This window comes from Malaclemys terrapin, chromosome 25 (genome assembly GCF_027887155.1).
Source record: "Malaclemys terrapin pileata isolate rMalTer1 chromosome 25, rMalTer1.hap1, whole genome shotgun sequence".
In the NCBI taxonomy this organism is placed as follows: Eukaryota; Metazoa; Chordata; order Testudines; family Emydidae; genus Malaclemys; species Malaclemys terrapin.
In genome coordinates, this window is record NC_071529.1 from 16,215,958 (window position 1) to 16,243,381 (window position 27,424).

Genomic DNA, 27,424 nt, shown 5'->3' on the forward strand with positions numbered 1-27,424 from the left:
CCCCATTGTGGGCACAGGCAGTGTAGCAACAACCGGCTCTAGGCCGCATAGCAGAAGGGCCACTGCAGATTGACGCGTCTGCAGCCCTCTGCCGGGGCTGGGCTTTCTCGAGTAGCATTTTATGAGAATGTGATGGTGCATTTAAGGCTCCAAATAAACACTTGGTGCTGATACCAAGGCGGGCAGGGCTGACCTGAACCCTTACAAAGCAGCTGAGATCCTTGTTACGTGTCACAGCAGGCGTCCAGTGCCGCCACTCAAAAGCCACATGCAAAATCTGCTCCCTGTCATTTCAGTGATAGGAGTGCGCCCGTGGCCAGAGCTTGGGGGGGGAAGGTCTCCTTTTAGCCACAGCACCAGCTCCCCACACCCCTGGCCAACAAGCCTCCCCTCTGAAGCGGAGAGGCTGCCATTGGGCAAGAGGGGACTTCACACGCCATTCAGTTCTTGAGCCCGCTGGGAAAGTGACAAGCACGATTGGGCCTGAGCACTATAGCCTATAACCTAGCCCTGGAACCGGTGTCAGAGAACAGCTCCCTGCCGCTGCTGTGGGGTGGCAGCCGGGAGGGGAGAGAGCCTGTCACATCAGAGACAAGCACCCTCGTTCTCGCTCGCTCGGTACCGCACTGTGACGAAGCTTGGACCAATAGTTAAGAGCTCTAAGGTGAAGAGTTGGGGGTGAAAAGTCCTTAAGAATATTTAGTCAGGCACCAAGATCCTCTTCAGTCGGCTCTAGCGCTCAGGGTCCTCTTTCAGACCCAGCACATTCTTCCAGAGGGGAGGCGCCTGCTTTATCCTCAGCCCCACAAAAGGGAAGTGGGAGGGTGGGTTTGAAAGTCTGGGGGGGGGGGGGAGGGGGAGAGAGGCTCAAGCCTGCCTAGAGCATGTTTCCGGGGCTGCTTAGCATTCATGCCAGCGGAGAAGCAGCCCAGTAGTTTTACGTGTTTCTCGAACATCGATTTATGCTCCCACGAGAAGTTTCTTTTAACAAGGGGTGACAATTGTACCCATCCAGGTTCTGCTGTGCGGGTCACTGCATGGCCTGACAAGAGCTTGCCCTGCTCATGGTGCGGGGTTATCCCATTCACCTTTCAGCTAGCCGCACTGCTGCTAAATCCACTAACCCCCATGCATGACCCAATGGCTATTTGAAACACGTAGGGTAGGTCTTGAATCTTCCCGCCTTGGCTCCCCTCCCAATGTTACTGATCTGAATTATGGACAGACTGGCGATCATTTATTGTTTCCCAGATTTCTTCGGTCACACGAACGAGCCCGGGTCTGACAAAGGGAAGCACAGATGGATTGCTGGGCCGCTGACAAACCCATGAACCTTTGTTTTATGCTTAACCCCAACGTCGTCACAAGCAGAGAAACGTGCCAGTGAGGGTTTTGTTATGCTTTTAATTAACATTTGAAACACATAAGGCATACGGTAACGTTAGGCAGAAGAGCATTACACGTTGTAGTCATGTAAACAGCATTGGCACAATCGCTTTCTGTTCAACTTGGTTACACGCACAAAGCGGAATATAATTATTTTTAAAAACGCCGTGCTGTAGGCCAACAGCCACTCGGATCACATCTCCGCAAATCAACTGGACGGCACAGACACTGCCATGTGTCGTAAGAGGCTCCAAGAGAAACACATTCCCACAGCGTGCTCATACGCTACATGCCCATCACCCTTTGCCATCACCAGTGCTTTGGGCATCAAAGACTTCATTTGGCAACAGGAGTGGTTTTACACCTCTGACAGCAGCTGCAGATGGGTCAGATTCCTGCATTGGTTAAAGTCTGATGCCCACAACACTTTTTGCCCATCACTGGTCACTCAACTCTACTTCACACAGCTGGTTTGTAACTAAACATGCAGCTAAACTCCATTCCCTGGTGTCTGTAGGACCTTTCCTCATCTCTCAAATACTGGCTTGGTGTAGGTACGGATCTCAACAGGGCTTATGTTTGTGCAAGCTGAGCTCCTTTCCACTCCCATCTCCCAGGTGCAAGAAACATTTGTAACTAAATACATTTCTTATTAAACTAAACAAGCTTTTTAGTTCTAAAGCCGCCTGGGGATGGCAAAGTATGTACAGTTGTGTTTAAGGGCCCCTTCCTGGACTGGCAGTTTTGGTTACAGATACAGCAATGATGCTCAGGTCACACTTAGACAGGTACCACTGGATTTCGCAGTCTACACGAACATACCGAAGGCAGAACACCCTGCAAACTGCAGCAGGAGAGTGTGCAGGGAACACAGAAACCTTTAGCTAGTGCTCATAGCATCACAACACAAACTTTTGCCCTTCAGCCATTTTGCCCCCATGGCACAAGATTTGAGTCAAAATGATCAATTATTTTGGAACGATACACAATTTAAGAGGCAACATGGCACTCTCTGTTCCCTGGATGACATTAGTTGTGCCCTCAACTGTTCAGCATGTTTCCCTCTAATCAGACACCTTCTGGAGTGGAATGACATTGTGCTTTGGTCCTTGCTAGAACAACCTGCTGTTTAACAAGTTGTTTGAGACACTGGTAATAAAGTTGTATTAAGACTGACAATCAGTAGATTTAATACTTACTGGCCCATAAAACGCCAGGGTAAATAAAGGCTACTATAAAATCTAGAACAGAGCATTAGTTTGAGGCAGTAAAGCCCAAGGTTACACTTAATCTTCCGTAGAAAACGTAGCTACCGCGGTGCAGAGTCAGTGCTAATCGCTATCACAACTACCTAACTGCTCGGAAGGATTCAGAAGTCAGACTGAAAAGGGCATCAGAAGTTTATAGGTAGAAAATTCACTATCCACTACACATCGCAAACGAAGAGAAAAGAAATTCCAGAGAGTCTCTGCAATGGTGACAAACCCTCAATGTCCTCAGCCCCAGGAGAGGCCACTACCAGCAAAGCTTTGCCAGAGGACAAGCCTAGAGATACGGACATACACGGGCAGGCTGACATCACCTTTGGCCACATCCACATGCAGCCAACTTGGGCGAGGCATTGCCTTGCGGTAGCCTCTGGAGCAGGAGTTTCCAGGGATCAGCCTGGAGAGTCCATAAAACACCCGTGTACGAGGAGTATATCGAGGTGGAGGGCAAGCAGGGCTAGGTCGCTTGTGTATCACAAGCCATATCTCTTTTGCAGCACACTAGATTTTTGGCAGTATTTTAAGAGGCCAGTATGGCAAAGGCTTCAGTGACTTGCTAGTCTTACAAGCGGTCTAGAAAAGGCACTGAGATACTGTTTTCTATGGTGCATTGCAATGCAGCATACGTCAGAGTTGTCCTACAGGAAGATACAAGATATTCCCATTTGCTTCCTTCACACTGTATCAAAAGGGGGACTAGACTACAGAAGCCGTGCGATGGTGCCCAGGATAAGGCCGCCCGGAGTAAGGCACCAGGTGCTCTCAGCTGGCGGAGTAGAGCCAAGGAAAGGGCGATCATTTTCCCCCTTTCAAAGACTCTAGAGAACCTGAAGCTTTGCGGTGCAGTTTGGCCAGACTCCTCCTGTCTCAAGGTGAAGACAAGATTTGGACAAAAGCAGGTCTTGGGCTTTTCCTTTTATAGCAAACAAGTGTCTGAACTGCTTTTTCGAACCTGCGGTGAAACGGCATGAAACAATGGAAAATCAAAGCTAATTCACTGGGCAGGAGAGGTTCGGAGAGGGGAAAAACCCAGCAGGGAGAGTTTATATTTAGAAAAAAGTTGTGCTTGTGCGTTCTGCTGCATCACATCTGGGGGGTCAACCCCCGTGTCGCGAATGGAAGGAACGAAGACAGAAGAGGGTCTGAACCCAATCGTGGTTCCCTTTCTGACAACCTAAACGGGGGGCACCATTTTATACCTGAAGTGAATCCTCCAGAGTCCAGGCCTAATGCAGCCCAGCAGGGTAAGAGAGCAGGAACTGAAACCCAGGTTGCACTGATGAGATAATGCAGCTGCACCACTGTAGCGCGTCAGTGAAGAAGCTGCCTATGCCAAGAGGAGGCTTCTCCTGTTGGGGCACGTACCGCGCCCCCCGAGAGGCGGTGGCCGTGTCGCTGGGACACGCCCTCCCATCGACACAGCGTTGTCTACACCGGGAGCTAGGTCGGTAAAGCTGCACAGCTGAGCGATGTAGTTACACCGACGTTAGTTGCTAGTGTAGCCCAAGCCTTAGAGAAGCACCACTTCCCCCTCCTGGGGCAGGGGCAGCCAATGGAGGCTGTCGCCTTCCTTTTTCCTTGCACAATAAAATTCTCGTGCTGCTGCTGGACCAGGTTTTTATGAATGCGGGGAGGGACCCAGCAGGGGGGGATGTTCACAGCCCAGGAGAGCCATGTTTGCTCTTATTTAAGAGCAGCATTTTGCTTCTGCTATGGCACTTTACAAAAGGGGGTGGGGTGGGGGCCTGGTCCCTTCAGTTACCAGATCCAAAATACAAACAAAGCCTGAGCTACTGCACCATCCACCCCCAGCAGGACCAAACCTGGACTGCTAGAGCAAGTGCAAATAGCAACGAAGCGCCAAGTCCTGGGACTGCAGCAGGAGACCGAGCACAGCTGGAAGGGGCAGCATCAGTCAGAACATTAGACAAGGACAAGTTTAGATGCTCACAGACTGAACCGTTCAGGTTCCCACCCGCAGCTTTACCGCACGCCTGGCATGGACAAGCCCAGTTTTCTGGGTAGTTCCCAGCATCTCAGCAGCACTGGGAAGTATCCTGAAAACACTGGCACTTCACGATTCGAGCAGACAAGCTGCAAGCCCCCCTTCGGCGCTAGCTAGCCATAGGGACAGCCTGGGACTAGTGGAGAATCTGAAAAGCCAATTAAAAGTGGAGTGGAAAGTGCCAAACAAAAGCCAGGATCTAACCAGGCGAAAGCCTCACACCAGCGGGTTCGATGGGTCTGAGCCCAGACGTTTGATCTCACTTAGAACCACACGCTGGCTCTCCGGGGGGTGGATGCCAGCACAGACTTTCCTGGGCCTGCTCACTTCTAGAGCGGCAGCGTCGCCTTCCTAGCACACACAACCACAGAAGCAAAGGCCGAGCACGAGGCTTGTTTTGTCCCAGTCTTGCAGACACGTTTTCACATTTGCAGCCCTTGGTAACAAACACGAGGGTGAAGTTTAGCCTGACGGACATTCAGAGCCCAACGTTAACAAAGCACATAGAGCCAACACAAACGGGTCAGTCATTTCGGAGACACGGCTGAGTCCTTTCGGTCTCCGGACCCAGCTTTGACCACAGAATTGGTTTAGACTTTCCCTAACGGTTTGGGAGCAGAAAATGGACGAGAGCAAATTGTTGAATTGAAATTTCTCTTTAGTATTCATATAGCACCGGCCTAACAGCTCCTCAGGTTACACGCAGCGTGCACAGAGACGGAACGGCAAAGTAAAAAGCTACAGTGTGACCAGCACCTAAGAAACTAAGCTGGGCTTAGAAAAACGGCGCTTTTGCCAGCTGATTGGCATTAAAGGCCTAGGACTGGGGGTGTGGGGAAGAGGAGAGGGAGGAGGAAGGGAAGTGTCGTGACAGCAGGAATAATGGCAAAGAAATAGCCAGCACTAGAATAAAGCAAGGTCTGATGTTATTTTCCTACAGCAATTTCATTGACAAGCATCTCTGGCTTGGCACATCCGTCTGTTGAACGTGCATCTTAAGGCTGCGAAAAGGGCTCCGTTTCTATGGAGACAGTCAATGGTTGCTATAACAATTTGCGTTTAGACTTTGCAGCAGCGTACTTCGCAGCCGTTCGTCACTGACTGCTCGGAGGCCAGAGAGGCGTTGCCAGAGAAAAAGAACTTGATTTGGAATTTGGGAAAGGAAATGTAACCACCAGGTGAGAAAAGCAGGGCTAAGGTTGGAGGCATCACGTTTAATGTTACACAGTCACACCTGGGAGAGGCTGGCTAGGGCAGGTGCATATGATTCACAACCCAAGGTGCTCACAGTCCTAGAACTGGCTTTAAAAATGTATCATTCCCTTAATGGGGAAGATGGCAGGGACCGAGCCGTCCATTCCCAGGTCCCAAAAGGGTTAGGGGTTAAACCACAAATTCACAACCTGCAGACAGGTCTCCTTGCTTTAGTTTTCCTCTTTTTTGGGTTCTTCCTTCGGCAGTTCAGGAACTAGGATGACTTTCCCAACATTCTTCTTCTCTTGCATCTGCCTCATGGCATCTGCCACCTAGAAAGAAAGAAAAGTCCCATGAGAAGAGATCCACACCACACCTGCCTCGCTGTACCGCTCGGGAGGAGACACCAGCTCAGTGGTGTCCGCACAGTAACGTTTTCATCTACCGCATAACCACGAGTCAGCAATCGCTGTGCAGTCACGACTCCCACACAACGGAGAAAGCTGGGTAATTCTGGGCAGCTATCCCACCCTGCCTCAGCAGGGGAGCGCGCGCTCAGAGCACACGGGCAGTGCACACCAGGGCGTCCCACTGAACAGAGAGCCGGGAGGAAGGAGGAATAGGTCTAATCGGTTACACTGGCACTGCTAGGGCTTCTTGCGACACAAACAAACTGCCGAAACAGCTACTGAGAGACAGGAAGGGAGAAAAGCATTTAGCTGCCACAGGCACTGGGCAAAGGCCATACAGCACCGTCAGTCTGAAATCAGCGGGGAGATCTGCTAAAAACACACAGCACATTCTAGCCCCCAGCGCCAGCCACGCTGCGTCAGGGAGGAGCCATGTCTGGAGAGGAGACAGACCTTGCAGGGACATCTCATGCTAGCCACAAGGATCCTGCTGCTTTGAGCCCCAGCTGGAGTAACCGGCAGTGCTGCCGAGTCCAGCTGCCCTTCGGTGAAGGCTCCCAGAGCATCAGGCTCGGACTGTTCCAGCTCTAGTCAGTTTGGAAAGCCCGGAAGAGGCAGTTGGCCTTCAGCTCCCTGGAAGGCTCTGTCCTCGTCACCATGCCGAGCAGACCTGCGGACGAGACGCTCGTGTTCGCCTGTGTCTGTCTGGAGCACAGTGCTCCCTCATGCACAACCCCACTGGGACGTGCCAGTTCATTACAAAGTGCATGCCCAGATCAACGCAGGCAGAGCAGAAGCTGTTGGCTGGTAATGCAATTAGAGTCCCATTAGGAGCTGCTCTTTCCGGCAGGAGGAGATCAGCACAATGATGCACAAGCAGCACACGCCTCCTGCCAGAGTTAATTTAAACAGACAGCAGGTGAATAGGGAGAAAGGGAGAGCAGGGTCTGAACCGCCAGATTGATCCCTGTGCTGGCTGGAAATGGCCAGCGCTCCTTATACTTACTCCAGTTTGTCTTTTGGAATTCTCTCCTTTCTCCATTAACAACCGAGGCCAGTTCCTCCAAAGAGACGCTCCAGGGTCTGGGTCAGAACCAAGGGCAGGGGAGGGCGATTAAGATGTTTTACCAGGTAACTAACTACCTGGTAAACACCTGAGTGTCTCTCCAGCTCTGGAAGGGTCTCCCAGCTGCGTCCCCACACCTCACAGAACTGCCCTCAAAGAAGGGCCCACTCCACAGCACTTCCCAACACAAAGCCGGCAGCACGGTCTTAACATCTAGCAGGCACTTCGGTTGGGCAAACGTCTCCCTCACCTGCTGTCGAGTCAGGGCAGGCTGGGGAAGTCCCAGGACTTGACAGGAAAATGCTACTCGTGCATGTTCAGGGCCACCATGCTGGGTTCTAAATTGGGTAAACAACCCAGCCCTGCCTCCGCTCTGTGGTGTCTATCTACGGAGCTCGACCTGAATGCTTCAGTGAGACCAGGCACAGGCCTGAAGCATGTACTGCTCCAATCAGTGCTTGGGGCCAGAAGCCAATCTGACACCAGCGGCTACGAGCTAATGCACATGCTTTGCTGGCAGCAAAAGGGCTACAAATTAGCTTAGCATCGGAAAGAGAAATCTGCTCCTTCCTCCAGCGAGGTCCCTAACAAATCCCAGTCACCACACCCCGGAGACTGTAGCAAGCACTACGCTGGCCCTTTGGTGAGACTCGGCTACGGGAGACAGAGTCCCATCTCTCTTCTTTAAGGCCTTTGCACCTCTGTAGCTTGGGCCTAGGTTACTTGAGACCCTTTACAGGAAACTCCCCCCCTCTCTTTTGGCTTCTGCTGTAGAGACCTCAGAAGCAGCTGTTCTTTCTGGGTGAAGGGGAGTAAGTCACCCAGCTCTGCTCCCCACTGGAGGAGTTCTGCCCCGAAGGGCTAACACACCTCCAGGCATTACTGTCCATTCACTGACAGCTGAGATGACTCGGTTGGCCTCTGCCCAACACCTCTGAGGCAGCCTGGACAGTTACGCTTGGAGAAGCACAGACTTCCCAGGCCCCTCGGAGCTCGGGCAGCCTGATGTGCTTCGGCTGAAAGCAGAGCTGTGTCGGCAGGCTCCAGAGGCTGCTTGGGAGAGTCCAGCAAACTCCCGAGACTTAACCCCTGGCTCCCACGATGCTTTTGGCCAGCAGCTTTCGGGTAGGAAAGCCACTCCCGACTGCCTGTCTCCCAGTGTAGATTTCTGGCCCATTCTGCTGGAGAGGCGCACAGCTCCCTCCTTTACTGCTCCACACCTCCTCAAGGTAGAGGAGGATTATGCAATTCTAGCGTACAGGTCTGTTGCATCTTAGGCGCATTGAACATGTGCGATTTCAGCTTTACGCGGTCGGCAAAAACAAACACAAAACCCCCCAAAAGAGAAAAATAACCATTTAAATACTGTTTCTGTAGTGCGGGCGATTCCGCCCGCCATTACACTCAATGGAATTTTGACCATCCGCGATTTTCGCTTTAGGTGCTGACTGCGGAACGTAGCCCCAGCGTAAGAGGAGACAGACCCGTATGCTAGAAACTGACAATCTCTGAAAAGCACAATGGCAATAGGATTAACAGAGCCCCCAGTATCTTCAGAGAAACCACCATGTGACCCCAGCTTAGCCGGACAATCCCCTGCTCTCCAAGAGAGAGTCAGCAGCCAAGTGGTCATTCGACTACATTCCAGCAACCTTATGCATCTCCTTTGAAGGCAGACTCGATGAAAGGACTTTTAACAGCACCAGAGCACTTGCCCCAGGCTTGGAAATGAGTCCATTTTTTTTTTTAATGTTGCTTCAGTTGCAGATAGATTTCTAGTTCAGTGTTAGAGTGACTCTAAAGTCTTTGCAGTTGTGTTGTGAAACCAAGACATGTTGTGGCAGGCACTGTGCCCCCATCCCAGCTCATTTTCAAACCCAGAGACTCATTCGTTATCAGTCCTGTGCACCCCATGCCCAGCTCTGCAGATGCCCCTCAATCCCGACCCACAGGACCCCTGCTCTCCTGGTCCTGGTCTCTCGCTGGGAAGCGGTAAAGATGTCAGCTCGTCTCAGAATTCATTGTTTAACTCTGGACTAGGTCACAAATGGGGACAGGAAACCAGTACAGTAATTCTCTGCCATCCTCCAGCCAGGCATTGTTTTCTGATCCTCAGGTCTTTTAGGGCCCTTTACAATACTTGGGTTTTGGAATTTTTCTATCATGCTATTAAAAGCCACTCTGTAGAGCCGTCCTAGCAAATTATCGCTGTGCTACATGACTGAGCAGGGCAGGGCAGGGTCTGCGTCAGGAGAATTCTCTCGCTAGCAATACTGGTTTGAATCCATCTATTACAACACGCGGGATTTAGCAGAATGATCTAGTTTCGGAAGAACTCCCCCCGCCTCAGAGACAGATCAGGGTGGAGAGCCCAGCGTCTACAGCAGAATTTGACTAGACATAAGGATGCACCAAATGCAGAAATGTTTAGCAGCCGTTTAGGAAGCCATAGTCTCACTTTGCAGCATCTCCACTTTGTTCTGCTGCCTCAGTTTCCAATCAGCAGAAAAATCGGAGGGTGAAGCAACAAAATGACCCACCCACCCACATACACTTTCCTCTGTAGTTACTGAGCAGAGATTCAGTGCAGTCTCTAGCGTAACAGGTACAGCACATGTCCCACACGCAGTGTGCAGCACTGCTGTCTGTAATTAATCAATGTAACTCAGCCCTTTGGCCCTTTCTCCGTTCACAGCTTGGGAACGCCTTGAAACTCTCAGTCTGAAAGGCATTTAAAAAAGAAGAAAGCGACTTAATTCTCTTGCTCCTTGTACGTTCAGCGTTCCCCTTTCCCGCTGAAATGAGCGTGTCAGGTACCAGCCCCCCTCTGGAGGGAGGACACGTTTGCTGGTGAAGTGGAGGGAACGTAAGCGAGGGAGGTGTCAGGAAGTTACGCAAGTAACAGCCCAAGGGAACTGCTGGCCGCGCATCTGGGACACAGGCTGGGCCTTCGAGTGCACAGGCTGAACCCACAATGCGCAGCCAGGGACTGGGGCAGGTCCAGAGCCGGCTCCAACGCTCCCCACACCAAGGATAAGAGCATCCGATACACCCACAACTCCCGACGGTAAAGACAAGCCTGGGCACACTCATCCCACGGCCACTCCCAACTCCCCCTTGGTTTTCTGCAGGGCAGCCTACGCTGCCGCGGCTGGGAACAAGGCTCCTCCTTTACGCGGGCTGGCTGCTTCCGCAGGGAGTTCCCAGGGCCAGGTCTGAAGAAAAGGAACACAGCAGCCCCAGGCACAGAGAGAGAGTTACTCTGCTAAGGGGAAGAGAACCAGCACGGGTGCTCCCACTCAGAGCGAGGAATCTGCATGACACATACTCAGCAGGATACGCCCCCTTCTCCCCACCCTCCCCCCAGAGAGAAATCACAGCCCGTGCCAGCCCAAACCCAGTGAGGAGCATGTAGGAGCCAACAGCTGTCCAGTGAAGTCAGTACATTGGCCTCTTCCCCAGGACTCTGCCGTCCACCGCTGCAGTGGGGTTCCCCTGCTCCCGCCCCAGGGATTCCGCGGCCCCAAGGGGACTTTGGCTTAAGTTATCTGATGTGTACGTTCACCCCCCAATTCTCCCTCTCTCACACATCTCCAGGCTCACCACGCATGGACCAACAGCAAATCAGTCATGCAGACACCGAGCACATTACCGAGCCCCTAGTATTCCCGCAGGATCTCTGCTGAGATATCACTTAGCGCTTGGCACTCTGTGCTCCTTGTGTCCCAAGGGCTCCATTATCACTCACAGCCACACCTGGCTCTGACACTAGCAATCCAAGCGGAGTTCTGCTGGCAGCTCTGCCTGGCAGAGGAGATTGATTCATCCTGTGAACAGCAGCCAGTTTGAGAATCTGCTTCACTTTACACCCCAGGTGCTGGAACAAGGGGTGCTGCTTGAAGTGGTTTCCATCATATGCAGGGTTTATAATTTGGTTCAATGGCTCTCAGCACTCTCACTATAAAGATTGCTCCAGCAGCCCTGGTTTACCCTGCTGAGTACAAGTTCCCTAAGCAAGTCAGCGTCTCCTGTAATCCTCAGTGCCCCAATTTAAACCCATCCGAGAGGCTCCAAGCTCCAGTCTCCATCCTTCCAGTGTGGACTGGGGAGGAGGCAAGTAGAGGCTAACGCACTAGGAGACTCCCTGCAAGAGAAAGGGACGATGCTCCTTAACCAGCCGGAGCTTTTGGGGAGCAAAAGGGCTGCACGCCTTCACCTCTGGCCTAGCTTCCAGGTGTCCCAGGGCAGAGCAATTATTATTTGCATTGTGCTAGTGCCCAGCCGAGGATCAGGGCCCCACTGCGCTAGGCACAGTACACACAGTTCCTGCCCCAGAGAGCCGGACGCTCCATATCCAGTGGAAACCAAAAGGACACTGGGCAGAGAGTGCTGAAGGCTTCAGCCACGTAGTTCATATGTCAGTACCCAGCCAGTTCTGGTATATGCTGTGTGATGCAGTGGGGAGAGTCACTCCAGTCTAGAGAACAGGGTGGCATCAACCCCTTTGGGGGCGGAGGCCCAGGGGGTCCAGAGCGAGTGGACTCCCTGAAGGGGCCCACGGCGAGAAACAGGTGTGCTAGGGCTCCGAGAGGTGCGGCTCCAGGAGGTGGAGGGGTCTGACCCCAGGAGAAAGTGGACCCCCGAGAAGGATTGTCTCACTAAAAGGGGCACCCCCCACAGACCGCACGGGGCCAAGAGTGGGCACAATCTGTGAGTCCGTGACATGCTGCACTGCTCTTCTCTGCATGAGCGCACTGCCAGGGGAGAGTGGTGGTCTTGTGGCCAAGAGACTGAACTGGGTTCATTTCCCAGCTCTGACGCTCCCAGTGTGACCCCAGGCCAGACACTTAATCTCTCTGGACCAGTTCCCCGCCTGTAAAATGGAAATAATAATATTCCCTTCTCCCGCCCTTTTTCTGGCTTGTCTATTTAGATTATAAGCTCCCTGGCTCAGGGACTCTCTCAATGTGTACACGGCACAACACAGCCCATCTTGGTTGGGACCTCGACTGCAAAACAAAACCAACCACAAATCCCAGAGAACACGACCAGGAACTCTGCAGAACCCAGCTAGGAACAGGAGCAGCAGTGTTCTCTCTTACGAAGGCTGCCAGCCTGCACCGCGACTCGGACTCACCTGCTCAAAGGGCCATACGGAGTCTATTTTGGGTTTGATTTTGCCCTGGTTGTACAGGCTAACCAGCTTGGCCACAACACCCCCAATGAGCTCAAACTCTTCATCCATGTAACCCAGGTGGTAGCCGCACACGGCTTTGTTGAGGTGCAGGAGCTGCAGAGCATTGATACTGAACTGGTTCCACCATGTCTTTGCCATGGCCATCAGGTTCTTCTTCTGCCCGGTGAGCAGGTTGGCCACCCCTAGGAGGAAGTCAAGGCCACAGTCATGCTCAGAGCTCACAAAAGGCTAATCATACCTGGTGAAGCGCACCCCGTGCACCAGACCTAAGACAGCTCAGAGAGCACGGAGTACTCACTCCACCTGCATACTCAGGGTCAGGTAAGGCCAGGATCTACCAAAGAAAGGCAGAGGCAAATCGGCTTTGAGTGATGGAACAGAGACCCCTTTTGGCCAGTAGACGTGCAGGGTCGTTGCTAGAGTAAGTATTCAAAACCTGACAGTTTCTTATCTTAGGACAGGCAGCGAACTAACACAGCTAGATTTAGGTGCCAAGCCAGTGAGACTGGTACAACGGCAGAGTACTGCTGATGCTAAAATGCAGCCAGCCGTGTTGGCCGAATCCACCCAAGCTCGGGTTTCGGAGCCTGGCCCACTGTAATGGTTAATCCTGCCAGAACACTCTGCAGTCCACAGAGTGAGGAGGCCAATGCAGGGACGGAATGCAGTCTGCCTGAGATTCCTGCATAGCCCGTCAGGGGCTGTGTGAGGGCTTTGTCTGTGGGGACAGAATCACAGTGTTTCGCAGCTGGAGAATGGAGAGAGAAGTATTCTGTAGCTTCAAACCGCGTCACCCACACACCCCACAGAAGAAAAGTGAGCTTCTAGGAGTGCTACGCATGAAGTCAGCCTGAACCAGGATCAACTCACTGCAACTGATCCCGTGTGCGGGACACAGATCCCACTGCTCCCTGCGTGTGTGTATTCAGACTGGGAAGCAACTCTCTTTGCAGGGGAGATGTGATAGGTCAGCGTATGGAGTGGGGTGAATTGCATCTCTCGGGCAGGGAGAGAGGACAGGAACCTAACTCTCAAACTGAGACGTGAGCAAACCAAACCCCCAGCAGGAATCCAGCTTTCTAATGCACGTGACACTCCAGACAGAGCAGATACTAGAGCTCAGGCTAATGTGGTAACCAGCCACTGTGGGCTGCTCTCCCTCAGAACCTGGCTGGGGGAAACCAGGACGAGTGCTCTCCTGCAGAGCCACCCTCCCCCGCCCCAATGCATGACTCCACCCTGCAGGGAATCTGGCCTGTTCACATCAGCTGTTCAGTAGATGTATCATTCCCTCATACTCACCATAGGTTATGAGTTTGCCCATTGGCTTCAGGAGGTTGAATGCTTTGGAAGTGTCCGATCCTCCCAGTGGATCCAAAACAACGTCGACTCCTAGAGAAAGTTTGCACAAAAAGTAACAGGCCGTTTCCTTCCATTTCCTGAGGGACAGGCCTGTAGCGGGGTAGGGGATCCCCATCCCACCCCGTCCTCCCCACACTCGCTCACGGTACCTTTTGGGGAGATTTTCCGGACTTCCTCCACATAATCCATGCTCCTGTAGTCAATTGGGTGAGTGACCCCGCTTTCCCTGAGGGAGTCGTGCTTGGAGGCAGAGGCAGTGCCAAAGATGGTGACGTTCTCCACCGTCTTGCAGAGCTGAATGGCGGCCGTTCCCACCCCCCCTGAAACAGGCGGCAATAGGGGAATTAGAGGAGCGGACAGGAAAGGGGCATAGGAGACGAACCAGTCCCTGGATGTGCTGCTGTGCCCCCCCTTCTTCCCCCCACACACCCCTGACTCCACGCCATGGCTCAATCTCAGAGTGAAGGATGTGTCTGTGGTTCAGAAAACTCATGCTTTGAGCCTAAGAGAGCTTGATGGCCTCAGGCTAACTAACATGGCCCTGGGATCTGCCACCTCACTACAGTGCTCAGGGCTTTAATACAATCAGACCCATCTGATTTTACAGTGTGGCATCCAACAGGCTGGGGTGTGGACAGAATCCGCCAATAGCACAGTGGGATATTTGGCCAACCCCAGCACCTGTGTAGCTGATCTGTCTAAGCCTTTATATCAGGTTTGTCACCCCTTTATCCAAACACCTAAGTCATCTCCCCTCCCAGCAGTTGGACTGGCTGTTCTGAAGCCAACTGCCCATGGGCTGAGCCCCGTCAGAGCGTACGTTACCGGCAGCCATGTGGATGAGGACGCTCTGGTTGGGTCTCAGGTTCCCAAAGTCAAAGAGGATCATGTACGCCGTGATGTAGTTGACCAGAAAGGCGGCCGCTTCCTCGAAGCTCATTCCGTCAGGCATCAGGTAAGTCTGATTGGCTGGGACAGTCACGACTTCCTGCCAGAGCCCCGCTCTGGCCAGCACCATCACCTTATCACCAACCTAAGGCCAGAGAGAGAGTGGAGTGGAAGGGCAGATGGTGGCATGCACTGGGTCGGCAGGGAGGTCGCACACAGCATCCTGGGCATCCCAGTCTGCACTTCGCCCACAGCACCAGTTTCTTTACAGACACAATGCACAGTGCCTGGACTGCTCCTGGTCTCTGGCTGGGAATGCCGAGACTCTTCGTCAGAGACTCAATACGCGTTTGCCGTCCCCTAGCCAGGTTCCCTGACACGAGGTCCGGCTTTGTGCGACACACGAGATGGGACAAGGGAGCAGCAAAGTTCTGGAATTTAGTTTCACTTAGAACATGAAGCTTGGGCTGAAACTTGAGGCAAGGCAGGGAGAGGGTGGGGGAGAATTCCCAAACAGGGACCAAGGAGCAGTCCAAGGCCTAGAGCCATTCTGTGACATCTGCTTCCCTTTGAGAGTTACCTCTCTAACAAGCGCCTTGTCCACTTGAAGGCAGCAACGTCTCGGGACTGTGCAATCTAGTGACGTAAGCATGAAACCAAAAGTAAGAGCGCTCCAATAGTTGTGGTTTCAGAGTAGCAGCCGTGTTAGTCTGTATCCGCAAAAAGAACAGGAGTACTTGTGGCACCTTAGAGACTAACACATTTATTTGAGCATAAGCTTTCGTGGGCTACAGCCCACTTCTTCGGATGCTCTTCTGTAACCACAACCAATAGTTGTGATTACAGAAGAGCACCACAGTGGAGATAATTTGTACTTTCTACTTTGCCAGACAACTCTGAAGACTGGCACGTGGACTCTGTTCAGGTTTTCTGTTGGCTCCTAGTGGCACGGTGGTCGGTGTCAAACTCCCTAGGGCAGGGACCAGACTGATTGCTAGCTCTCAAACAATAACAGGATATTCAGCATTTGAACAATGTTGAAATGGATACAGACCCTGTGCGGAAGAGCCCAGCAATGTAGCTGAAGTTATACCATGCATTTCTCTGCAGACAGTTGCAAATTCCACTCTGGTTCGACAACTTCTGCAGAGATTCCTGCACTGGTTTATACACCTGGCAGTTCTGACTTCTGCAGGCATTGCAGCAACATCACTGCTCCAAGCAGCACAGAATTTTCCCAGTAGGCAGGCCAAAAAAGAATGGGAAGAGCAATTAGCAAAAGACTCAAAAACGATCAGCAAAATGTTTTTTTAAGTACATCAGAAGCAGGAAGCCTGCAAGCAATCAGTGGGGCCACTGGAGGACTGAGGTGGTAGAGGAGCACTCAAGGAAGACAGAGCCAATGCAGAGCAGCTCAATGAATTCTTTGCATAGGTCGGGGGTGGCCAAACTGTGGCCCATGAGCCTCATGCGGCTCTTTTACCATTAAAGTGCAGCTCAAGGGGCCCTCTCACACTCCCCCCGTTCTCCACCTACCAGCTCGGGACCGCTGCCTTGCAGCAGGGTGGTGCGGTAGAGGCTTCTGCTCAGCAGGGGGCGGGTCTCGGGGCTTCAGCAGGAGCAGGGCTTCAGCCCCAATTCCCAACAGGCATCTAGGGTGACCAGATGTCCCGATTTTATAGGGACAGTCCTGGTTTTGGGGTCTTTTTCTTACATAGGCTCCTATTACCCCCCACCCACTGTCCCGATTTTTCACACTTGCTGTCTGGTCACCCTACAGGCATCTCCCATGGGGCTGAAACCCCAAGCCCCAGCAGGTGCACCCTGGCTCTCAAACTCCTGAAGACTGTCGTATGCGGCTCGAAGGGTCGGTAACTTTGGCCACCCCTGGCAGAGGATGTGAGGGCGATTCCCACACATGAACCATTCTTTTTAGGTGACCAATCTGAGGAACCGTCCCAGCCTGAGGTGTCAGTAGAGGTGGGTTTAGAACAAACTGATAAATTAACCAGTAATGCGTCACTAGGCCCAGATGATATTCTCCCAAGAGTTCTGAAGGACTCCAAGATGAAATTGCAGAACTACTGACTGGTATGTAACTTGTCATTTAAATCAGACTCTGTACCAGATACGAATGTGACTCCAATTTTTATAAAAGGCTCCAGAGGCGCCCCCGGCAATTACAGGCAGGTCAGCCTGACTTCAGTACCTGGCAAACTGGTTGACTGTAGTAAAGAACAGGATGATCAGACACTGATGAACACGATTCGTTGAGGGAAGAGGCATTGTGCACCAGGAAACCTGACTGTGGGCACCTAGGGGATGGAGCGGCCCCATGCTCACAGGGGCCAGGACCCAGGGCAGCGGAAGCTAAGCCCCCGCCCAGGGGGCTACTGGGAAGCCCGCAGGTTCGGCTGGAAATGGCTTCCCCTCCCTACTCCAGTGTTTATCTGAGGGGTGGAGAGGCTCCCCCGTGCCAGTGCGTAGGCAGACTCCGTGGGTGCTCCGGGGCTGGAGCACCCACGGGGAAAAATTAGTGGGTGCTTTGCACCCACTGGCAGCCAAGCTCCCCTCTCCACCTCCTCCCCTGAGCGCGCCGCGTCCCCGCTCCTCCGCCTACCTCCCAGCACTTGCCGCCGCCAAAGAGCTGAAGCAAGCTCCAGGAGGGAGGGACGGGGCGGGGATTCGGGGAAGGGGTTGGAATGGGGGCGGGAGGGAGTGGGGCTGGGGTGGAGTCAAGGCGGGGCCAGGGGCAGAGGGGAGTTGAGCACCCACCGGCGCATGCAAAAGTTGGCGCCTATGTGCCAGTGTAGCGTCCACCTGGCACCGGCAGGGGCTCCAGGCGGCTTTGGCACATGCAGGGCTTGGTTCCTCCTGGGCAGCACCCCATGTGGGAGAGTCTTGGGCTTTCCCGGGGGGCTGGCCCGGCCAGAGGCAGCTGGGGAGGAAGGAGCTCGCTGGGCCGGCTGCAGGTGAGTGGAGTGCTCCCGCCAGGGGCTCCGCACAGCGCTGGGAGCAGGACGTGCTCCACTGGGGGTTTATGGAGGAGCAGTGGGGATGGTGGTGGGTGAAGGGGCAAAGTGGGGAGAGGACAGCGAGGAGGGGAGCATGTAAAGGGTCAATGGATGGGCAGCAGAAGCAACGTGTGGGGCGGTCACATTGCCCCCCCCATCCTTTCAATTGTGCTCCCCCCATCGTCATTGATGAGTCACCTGTGGGTCAACATGTTCATAAATGATCTGGAAAAAGGGGTAAACAGTGAGGTGGCAAAATTTGCAGACGATACTAAATTACTCAGGGTAAAGTCCAAAGCAGACTGTGAAGAGTTACAAAGGGATCTCACTAGACTGGGCAACAAAACGGCAGATGAAATTCAAGGTGGATAAATGCAAAGTAATGCACACTGGAAAACATCATCCCAACTATACATATAAAATGATGGGGTCTAAATTAGTTGTTACCACTCAAGGAAGATCTTGGAGTCTTTGTGCTCCGTTCTTTGAAAACGGCCACTCAATGTGCAGCGGCAGTCAAAAAAGCGAACAGAATGTTAGGAACCATTAGGAAAGGGACAGATAAGACAGTAAATATCATGCCTCTATATAAATCCATGGTACGCCCACCCCTTGAATACTGCGTGGAGTTCTGGTTGCCCATCTCAAAACAGAGATATTAAAAATGGAAAAAGTACAGAGAAGGGCAACAAAAATAATTAAGAGTGTGGAACAGCTTCCATATAAGGAGAGATTAAAAAGAGTGGAACTGTTCAGCTTGGAAAAGAGACGAGTAAGTGGGGGATGCGCTAGAGGTCTACAAAATCATGAAGGTTGTGGAGAAAGTGAATAAGGAAGCGTTATTTACCCCTTCACATAACACAAGAACGAGGGGCCACCCAATGAAATTAATAGGCAACAGGTTTAAAGCAAACAAAAGGAAGTATTTCTTCATACAACGCACAGTCAACCTGTGGAACTCGTTGCCAAGGGACGTTGTGAAGGCCAAAACTATAACTGGTTTCAAAAAAGAATGAGATAAGTTCATGGAGCACCGGCCTATCAATATCTGTTTTATATCCACAGACCATGATTGGGATCGTGGATTGGATGTGGATACAAATTTCGTAATTGCGCAGGGCTCTAGCTATTAGCCAAGATGGTCAGGGATTCAACCCATGCTGGGTGTCCCTAAGCCTCTGATTGCCAGATGCTGGGACTGGATGACAGGGGATGGATAACTAATAGCAGCCCTATTCTATTCCCTTGGAAGCATCTGGCATTGGCCACTGTTGGAAGACGGGCACTGGGCTAGATGGACCATTGGTCTGACCCAGTCTGGCTGTTCTTATGTTCATGGCTGAATTTGTTCGTGCGTGGACAGAGACTCCTAGGCAGATGGTTGCACTGGGTTAGTAAGATCTGACTTTGGATACAGCATGCCCAACTTTAAAGCGCTGTTCAGTCCCGCACAGTCATCTGCTTCATGCGCTGATTGCATTACTGTTCATTCTGAATGACTGAGGGAAGGTTAAACGTGCCAGACAATTCATGCCTGGTGCCTTTCGACTACAGAACGAGGTGCAGAAAACTGGCCTGGTGTCAGTATTACCTGGCAAAGGCTTGGAGCTCCGAGATGTGCTTCAGAGCGTTATTTATGGAGTGCCAATACTAACTGCTCAAGCACCTGCTCCAGCTGTGACACAATAATACACTTTGGGAATGCGGAGTTACCAATCACCAGAACCCCAAAACCATCCCAAACGCTGGCTGCTATCTGAGTCCCAAATGAGGCTGTGAAGGGGATACTCTAGGACAGTGGTTCTTAACCTTTACTGAAGCCTGCACCCCCCTTTGGTTCTCAAAATATGTTCTCGCACCCCTTATCAAAAATTGTTGAAGTAGGTCAGTTCTTTAAACCTAGATATATTTTTGTTTGTATATTACAATAATCGTTAAAAAATGTATAATGTTAATAAATATATAGGTTTGATGAAACAAAGTAGTTGTACTTACGTGCCTGTGCTTAATTTGTGTTTTCAACGATTTACCTTCTAAAAAAATGTGGCATGTCTCGCACCCCCAGAAAGGGCATCTTGCACCCCAGGTTAAGAACCACTGCTCTAGGAGCATCAGTCCAGGGAGGGAGAGACTAAGAGAGCATTGCTTTTTTTACCAGACTTTTTATATTTGAACAGCATGTGCAATGAGCAGTTCTAGATTCTTGACGCCTCAGATGTTTTCTGAAGAAGGATTTTGGGGAAGTAACTGAGCCCCTCTGAACTCTGCCCTAAAAGAGGCATGTGACGTTTGTTATATGAGTCAGCTGATAAGTCACAAAGGCAATTCCCATATATTTCTCCTCTTTTGGAAGTGATTTCGCCACAGGGTCCAACAGTTGCACCAAAACCTCCCTGCTAGGATGTCAGCAGGGAAGCCCGTATAGAAGAGATTTCCTTCCACCGTACAGGCCTTTGCTTTAAGCTTCTGCTCTTAAAAGAAATCTCAGATAATGATAAGAAATATTTCAACACAAGAGCAGTTTCCAGGACAGTTTGTTAAATGGCCAGACCCTGCAAATCCCAAGGGAATCACAGCAGAAAACAGCGTGGCTGCAGGTGAACTCAACATCAAAATGGGAGTTTACATCAAGGCTGAAGGATATCAATAGAACCAGCTCTACTCTCTGATGACACTGGAAGGGGGGTGGGCAGACATGTGGAATAACCTCTGTATGAACCAGCCAAATCTCCACAAACTACGTACACTTCTATCCGATACACAGGGGCGGCTCTATGTATTTTGCTGCCCGAAGCACGGCAGTCAGGCAGCCTTCGGCGGCATGCCTGCGGGAGGTCCGCCGGTCCCGCGCCTTCGGCACCCCTGCTGCCGAATTGCCGCCGAAGCTGCGGGACCTGCGGACTTCCCGCAGGCATGCCGCCGAAGGCTGCCTGAATGCCACCCTCATGGCGACCGGCAGGCCACCCCCTGCGGCTTGCCGCCCCAGGCACGCGCTTGGTGCGCTGGTGCCTGGAGCCGCCCCTGCCGATACACGAATCTGACGTTCTTCAAAGGTGGCTTACGGGTATGCACATGTGGGGGGAGGGATAGCTCAGTGGTTTGAGCATTGGCCTGCTAAACCCAGGGTTGTGAGCTCAATCCTTGAGGGGGCCACTTAGGGATCTGGGGCAAAAATCAGTACTTGGTCCTGCTAGTGAAGGCAGGGGGCTGGACTCGATGACCTTGCGGGGTCCCTTCCAGCTCTAGGAGATAGGTATATCTCCATATATTACACATGGCAACTCGATGGACCGAATTCTCAAGATGTGCAGCCACTGCATTCAGCTGCCACTCAGTAAACCCAAGTGCCTGGGGTAAGCTAAGAGCTTAAGTCTGTCCTGCCAGACACCTAAGGAGACCCTCAGATTTCACTTTGCTCTATATTCAGGAAGTACAGAGGACAACACAGTCCTCTCACCTCATGCCGAACTGACTGGACCTCTGTGTAAGCTGGAAAGCGCGTCTCTCACCAACAGAAGTTGATCCAATAAAAGATGTTACCTCCCCCACCTTGGGCCTCTCTCGTCACTTTAAGGGCACTGCGGCACAAGACAAGATGTGTCTACACTGCAGTTAACCATCCATGGCTGGCCTGTGTCAGTTGATTCAGGCTCGCAGCTGATCTGTGGAGCTATAAAACTGCAGTGTAGGCCCAGGCTCTGGGACCCTCCTCCCTCGCAGTGTCAGCTAACATGGGCCAACCACAGGTGTTTACTTGCACCCATCGTTTCAGTGTGGGTGTTCATCTTTCACATTTAGTTTTGCTTCCAGATGCACGAAACCCAAATCCTCTCCAATGAGCTGCTCTGATCCCCCCCAGACAGGGAGCATCTGTTCATAGTGTGTGGGGAGGGGGGCCAGCATATTGGACAGCTGAGAGGCACAGCCGAGGCAGCGGAAAGGCTCATAGCTGTGTGGGTTTGGCATTTACACTTGAGCAAACTGAAATGTTTTCGCTGGGGGGAGGGGAGAGTGTAACGGAATCCTATTTAATAATCAAGGTTTGTTTGAGGCGTTGGGAATACATTCCCTAGATGCGGCTGAAACGGTCATGACTCTGTTAGCCCAATGATAACAGGTGAAGGGAAAAAACTTGGCACGCCTGTCAATGACCTACCAAAGCTTTAACGAGAGAAACAGAACAAAGAGGGCGTTTCAGTCCTACAAACTTCCAAAGATAACCGTGATCTATAGAGTAACGCCAGAATCATGCGGCATTAGCCTCAGCAAGACCTCACCGCAGCTAACCTGCTAATGCCCTTGAGGCCTCGTCAGCTCCAAGGCTGGCAAACAGCATTTGCCATGGTTGTAGCAATCTCCTTCCACGCTGAAACCGGTTACAAATTGTGTTTTAGCTGTGTTCAGAAACAGCGCGCAGGCTCCAGGCCTGGGGTGGTGGGGGAGAGCATCACGGGGGTTCTCGCTAACTCCAGTGAACACGCAATTTTGCTCATGCAAAACCTCATAAAAAAAACAGAAATAAGAACTCCATAATCTTCCATCTGATCTCACAGACTGTCTGCCCTGCAAAACTGCCCTCATCCAGCTCTTACAGAATTTCAGATCTTGGAAACTGGTTCGGGTAGCAGGGTTGCTCCAGACAGTGCACAGAGTTATTTTTTTCCTGTGATGTCCTGTCCATGCAGGCCAACAGCCATGTCACCCTTAGACAAAGGGCCTCAGCAGCTGATCTCATACTCGCCAGACTCCCAAGAAGATTCTCCTTTTAAATTAAGTTATAGCTCGACATTTCTTCCTGCCAATAGCCTCCCCCCAACATGCTGGTGGATGCGTGAAACTGGTTCTGGAGACAATGTAAAAATCAGCATCACTGGAACGGCTTATCCCTGAAGCCTCCACTACTCCTGAGCCATGCATCTTTCATGCTAAAAGAAAACACAATCTTCCTTTGCTGGCAGGAAATCCTGTATTTATTTGGCAGCAGTGTCAGGAAAAAAGTGTTATTGATGCTCTGCGTCCTTCACCTTTTACATGAACCCTTCTACAACATGCACCAGCATTTTCCACATACATCATGCACACACAGGAGGGTTCAGCACACTGCCTACAGCTCACTATGGGATCACCGCGTGTTCCCTCCATTCCTGGGGACAGCAAGAATGACCCCTGTTCAAAACAGTCACGCAGCCAGCCTCAAGTTTACTAAACCGGGACACTTTTGTTTATTTTAAATTTTACTCATTCCACAAACTGCTGATGTCAAACAGATGCATTCTGCTACTGCAATCTGCTCTGCTGAGAGCCTTTCATAGCAAGTGGGTATGATCAACATGTTTCACATGCCCTACACTAGTGGTTGCACAGCAGTACATGCTAGGAAGAAAGCCAGGAGGGTACTAACTACTTCTGGATGGGTGTCAGCCACAGGAATGGTGGTAATTCTAGGGTCCTATAACCAGTGGAGAATTTCTTGGAAATGTTCTCCGTTTAGTTAAAGTGAGACGAGACTCCCAGAACTCAGGACTAATACGTTTATAGCACACTCAGGTCATTTGCCAGACAGATTAACATCCATTTATACTCTTTGGGAGAAACTATGAGAACAGCAATTTATTAACTAAACCTGCTATTAGCTGGCGAGGGGTGGAAGTGTTTTAAAAAACACCAAACTGATCTTTAAATGAAAGATATACTGTCTATTGTTCCAGAGCGGATCTAGTACATTAATAGTAAGCTATTTTTATTGCAGTAGTGCTTAGAGGCTCCAGAAATCAGGGTCCCTTCATGCTAAGGACTGTACAAACACGCTGTACAACAGTCCCAACCTTGGTCTGTCTAGATTGTAAACTCTTGAGGGCAGGGAGGAAAGGAATACAATATAGCAGCTTAATTCCTCAAAATGAGAGCGGGACAACAAGCAGATGACTAATAGTAATCACCTGCACTAAAACTTAAAGACCCAGAAATGAGGAAAGAACCCATCGAATGTGGTCTGAGAGACATCTGCATTTTCCCAGCAAAAGACTCATTTAGGTAGCTTAAAAGCAGATGAAGATCTGTGGTGGAGATCGTTACAGTACTGCCAAGTATTCTAATATTCAACCAGTTTAGCTAAAGCTCTTCTCCTTTTCCCTGATTAAGCCATATCAGATGCATTGTCAAACTGCACAGCTGTTTATTATACATCTCATAATTATCAGAAAGAGGCAGATATATTGTCCCCTGCAGCACATCCAGTTCTGAAACATCATTCATTCAAGAGAACTTCCTCCTTATTGTGGAATGGTGCACCTGACGGCAGCTAGAGTGTTGAGACAAAGCATCCCAGCCAAAATAAAAAACAACCAATTTGTAATCAACAGTTCTGCCAACCCTAATTTGAAAGCTTCACGCCTGCACCTGAACAAGTCACCTCTATAGCACACCTGTGTTATTATACCAGCCAACCATCTCTAGTGACTCATCCTCAATGTGCTAGTTACAGTGGGAGTGGAGCAGGCAACCATTCAATACAAGGATCATAGATATTTAGAAAAAGCCAATTAATACAAAATCTTTGTTCTACTATTGAAGAGCTCTTAAGTAACATTCATCAGTGAGCTTTTCCCATAAAGACAATGACATAGAGAAACTAGCCTCCAAGATTGAGGTGTTAATATGATCATCTCCATAGACTGCCTTTGTTGCACGTATGCTGCATTTAATAGCACATAAATATGCTTTTAATGGAAGCCCCCAAATCAGAGTATACAGCTTTTATTTTGAAGACAATTTGGTCGCACGAAAGTGTGATGTCTCAGCAGATATGCCAAGTGCTGGATTTACAACTCCTAATGAGATTGAAATTCTTGGCAATTTAAATAGCAATTCACTAAACCGATTTCTACAAAATGAGACCTCAAAGCAGTTTAATTTAAATCCAGCTTCATGGGAACTGCCCCGCCCTGAGTGGGCGGATACACTTTATATTTGTAGAGAAGCAGTCACAGACATTCAGTCTAGCACAGGTCATAGAGGCTGGCTGGGAACAGTTTTTTCTTTTTGGAACAGTGACAATAAAGAGAAATCATCTTTGCCGAACACCTACTGAGAAAAGTAATACTGGGACAGTGTAATATAGAAGAACATGAGAATGGCCAGACCGGGTCAGACCAGTGGTCCACCTAGCCCAATATCCTGTCTTCTGACATTGGCCAGTGCCAGATGCTTCAGAAAGAATGAACAGAACAGGGCAATTTATTAAGAGACCCATTCCCTATCGTCCAGTCCCAGGTTCTAGCAGTCAGAGACTTAGGGACACCGGAGCACATGGATGTGTCTCTCACCATCTTTACTAACAGCCATTGTTGGATCTATCCTTTGTGAACTTATCTAGTTCTTTTTTGAACTCAGATATACTTTTGGCTTTCACAATATCCCTTAGCAATGAGTTCCACAGATTGACTGTGCGTTGCACGAAGAAATACTTTCTTATGTCTTAAAACTGCTGCCTATTAATTTCATTGGGTGCCCCCTGGTTCTTGTGATATGCGAAGAGGGGTAAATAACACTTTCCTAATCACTTTCTCCACCAGTCATGATTTTATAGACCTCACCCATATCCCTCCTCAGTCCTCTCTCTTCCAAGCTGAACAGTCCCGGTCTATTTACTCTCTTCTCATATGCAAGCTGTTCTGTTCCACAGTCATTTTTGTTGCCCTTCACAAGATTATCCTCCCACTATATGTTGTGCACAGACCAGAGACCTGTTTTCCTGCCTTGTGCTGAATGACAACCACGTTTCTTTATTCAGCTCAGGGAACAGATATTGTACAATCACAGACAGGTCTAGTTTCCGCTAGTTAATGTGACCACATGCACGAGGAGAGGCTGCGACAGGGCTGTTACACAGTGTTCAAGGGTTAAAGGGCATTACTTTTATGGCCAGTATCAAGGGCCTGAAAGGATGCAGTTTTACCTGGTGACAGAACTGCCAGGACTTGTTTTATCCCTATGTTGCATCACACAATCAAGGGACCTCACCTTCTGAAGGCACCTGGCTAGGAAGTGCCCCCCTCACCCAGGCTATGGGGTTATTGGCTGATTCATCACCATCTCCCTTGTCCCATTGTCAGCGGGGGCGGGCGCGGCTGAGAACCACAGAACCAAACTAAAGCCTGGATATGCTGGACACCACTTCAAGGGGGGGGGGGGCTGCCGCATCCCACCCTCCCCTAGATCCAGCACCTGAGCTGTCTGCAGACATTTAGATGGCCCCTGACATGCCACGAAGTGGGGGTGCCCCCAGTTCCCCATACAGAGCCCCAAAGCAAGGGGGCAATTGCCCCAAACACCCCCAGCCCCACATGGGCGGTGGCAGCTGCCCCTAACATCGCCCCGGCCCGAGACCAGCCGCCCCTCGCTGCAGACGCGGGCGGAACCCAGCGGCGGGCCCGGGACGAGCTGGGGCGGCCGCTCCCGAGCCCCCCGGCCGCATGCGCACCGCAGCCCCCATTGTTTCCCGGCCTCGGAGGGCACGGCCCGGCCGCCGCCCCCGCCTGGGAGCGGGAAGGGCGGAGCGCCCCGAGACCATCAGGCGGCCACCAGCCCTGGGCTCGCCTCCCCCGCCCCCGGCTCGCCTGCCCCCCTCACACCCCCAGTCCCGAGCTCGCCTCCCCCATTCCTGGCCCCAGGCTCGCCTGCCCCACCCCTCACACCCGCGGCCCCGGGATCGCCTGCCCCACCCCTGGCCCGCCTCCTCCGCCCCTCACACCCCCGGCTCGCCTGCCCCGTTCCTGGCCCCGGGCTCGCCTGCCCCGCCCCCGGCCCCCGTCTCACCTGGCGGCCGGTGACCCCCTCGCCCAGCGCCAGCACGGTGCCCGCGCACTCCATGCCGGGGGAGACGGGCGGCGGCGGCAGTCGCTCGTACAGCCCCTGCCGGGCCAGCAGGTCGGCGAAGTTGAGGCCGCAGGCTCGGACCCGCACGGCGAGCTCCCCGGGCCGCGGGCTGGGCTCGCCCCGCCGCACCTGCACCTTCACCTTCTCGTAGCCGCCGAAGCCCGAGAGCACCAGGGCCCGGTACTGGGACTCCGCCGGGGGCGCGTCCCCGCCGCCCGCCGCCTGCTGCTCCGCCGGGGGCGTCTGCTCCGCGGGGGCCGGGGCCGGGGCCGCCGCTGCCTCTTCCCCGGACATGGCCGGGCTCGGGTGGGGGCCGGGCCGGGGTATGTGCGGGCCGGGCTCGGAGCGGCGGGGCCCGGGGGCAGCGGACCGGACGGGCCGGGCTCGGAGCGGCGGGGGCCGGGGGCAGCGGACCGGGCTCGGAGCGGCGGGGGCAGCGGACCGGGCGGGCGGGCGCAGGACACCGGGCAGCGGCGGCTGGACAGCTGCGAACAGCTGGGCTGAGCTCGGGTCTGCGGGAAACCCGGAGCCGGAGTCCGGGGCGTGGCTGGAATGAGGGAAAACGTGGAAGGCGGAGCACGGAGCGGAGCCAGCAGCTTCCTCCGCCGGGCGCGGCGTCTCACGCAGAGAGGCAGGGGCTGGAGCCAGGACTCCTGGGTTCTCTTCCCCACACTGGGAGTGGGGTGGGGTCTAGCGGGTTAGAGGACGGGGAGTCAGAACGTAACCCACAAGTAAGGACCCTAGTGTCAAACCCAAG

The 27,424-nt window shown here is 52.2% G+C and overlaps 1 protein-coding gene across 1 annotated transcript; it reads right to left on the reverse strand.

Annotated features, from left to right (window-relative positions):
* Nucleotides 1-1,384: 1,384 nt before the first annotated feature.
* Nucleotides 1,385-27,188, reverse strand: VAT1 (vesicle amine transport 1). The gene is made up of 6 exons (XM_054014087.1): nt 26,608-27,188; nt 14,714-14,921; nt 14,038-14,208; nt 13,829-13,918; nt 12,467-12,708; nt 1,385-6,185 (listed from the first exon to the last, which is right to left on the reverse strand). The coding sequence occupies exons 1-6, from the start codon at nt 26,959-26,961 to the stop codon at nt 6,084-6,086; spliced, it is 1,167 nt and encodes a 388-aa protein (XP_053870062.1). The 5' UTR covers nt 26,962-27,188; the 3' UTR covers nt 1,385-6,083.
* Between the last annotated feature and the right edge of the window lie 236 nt (nt 27,189-27,424).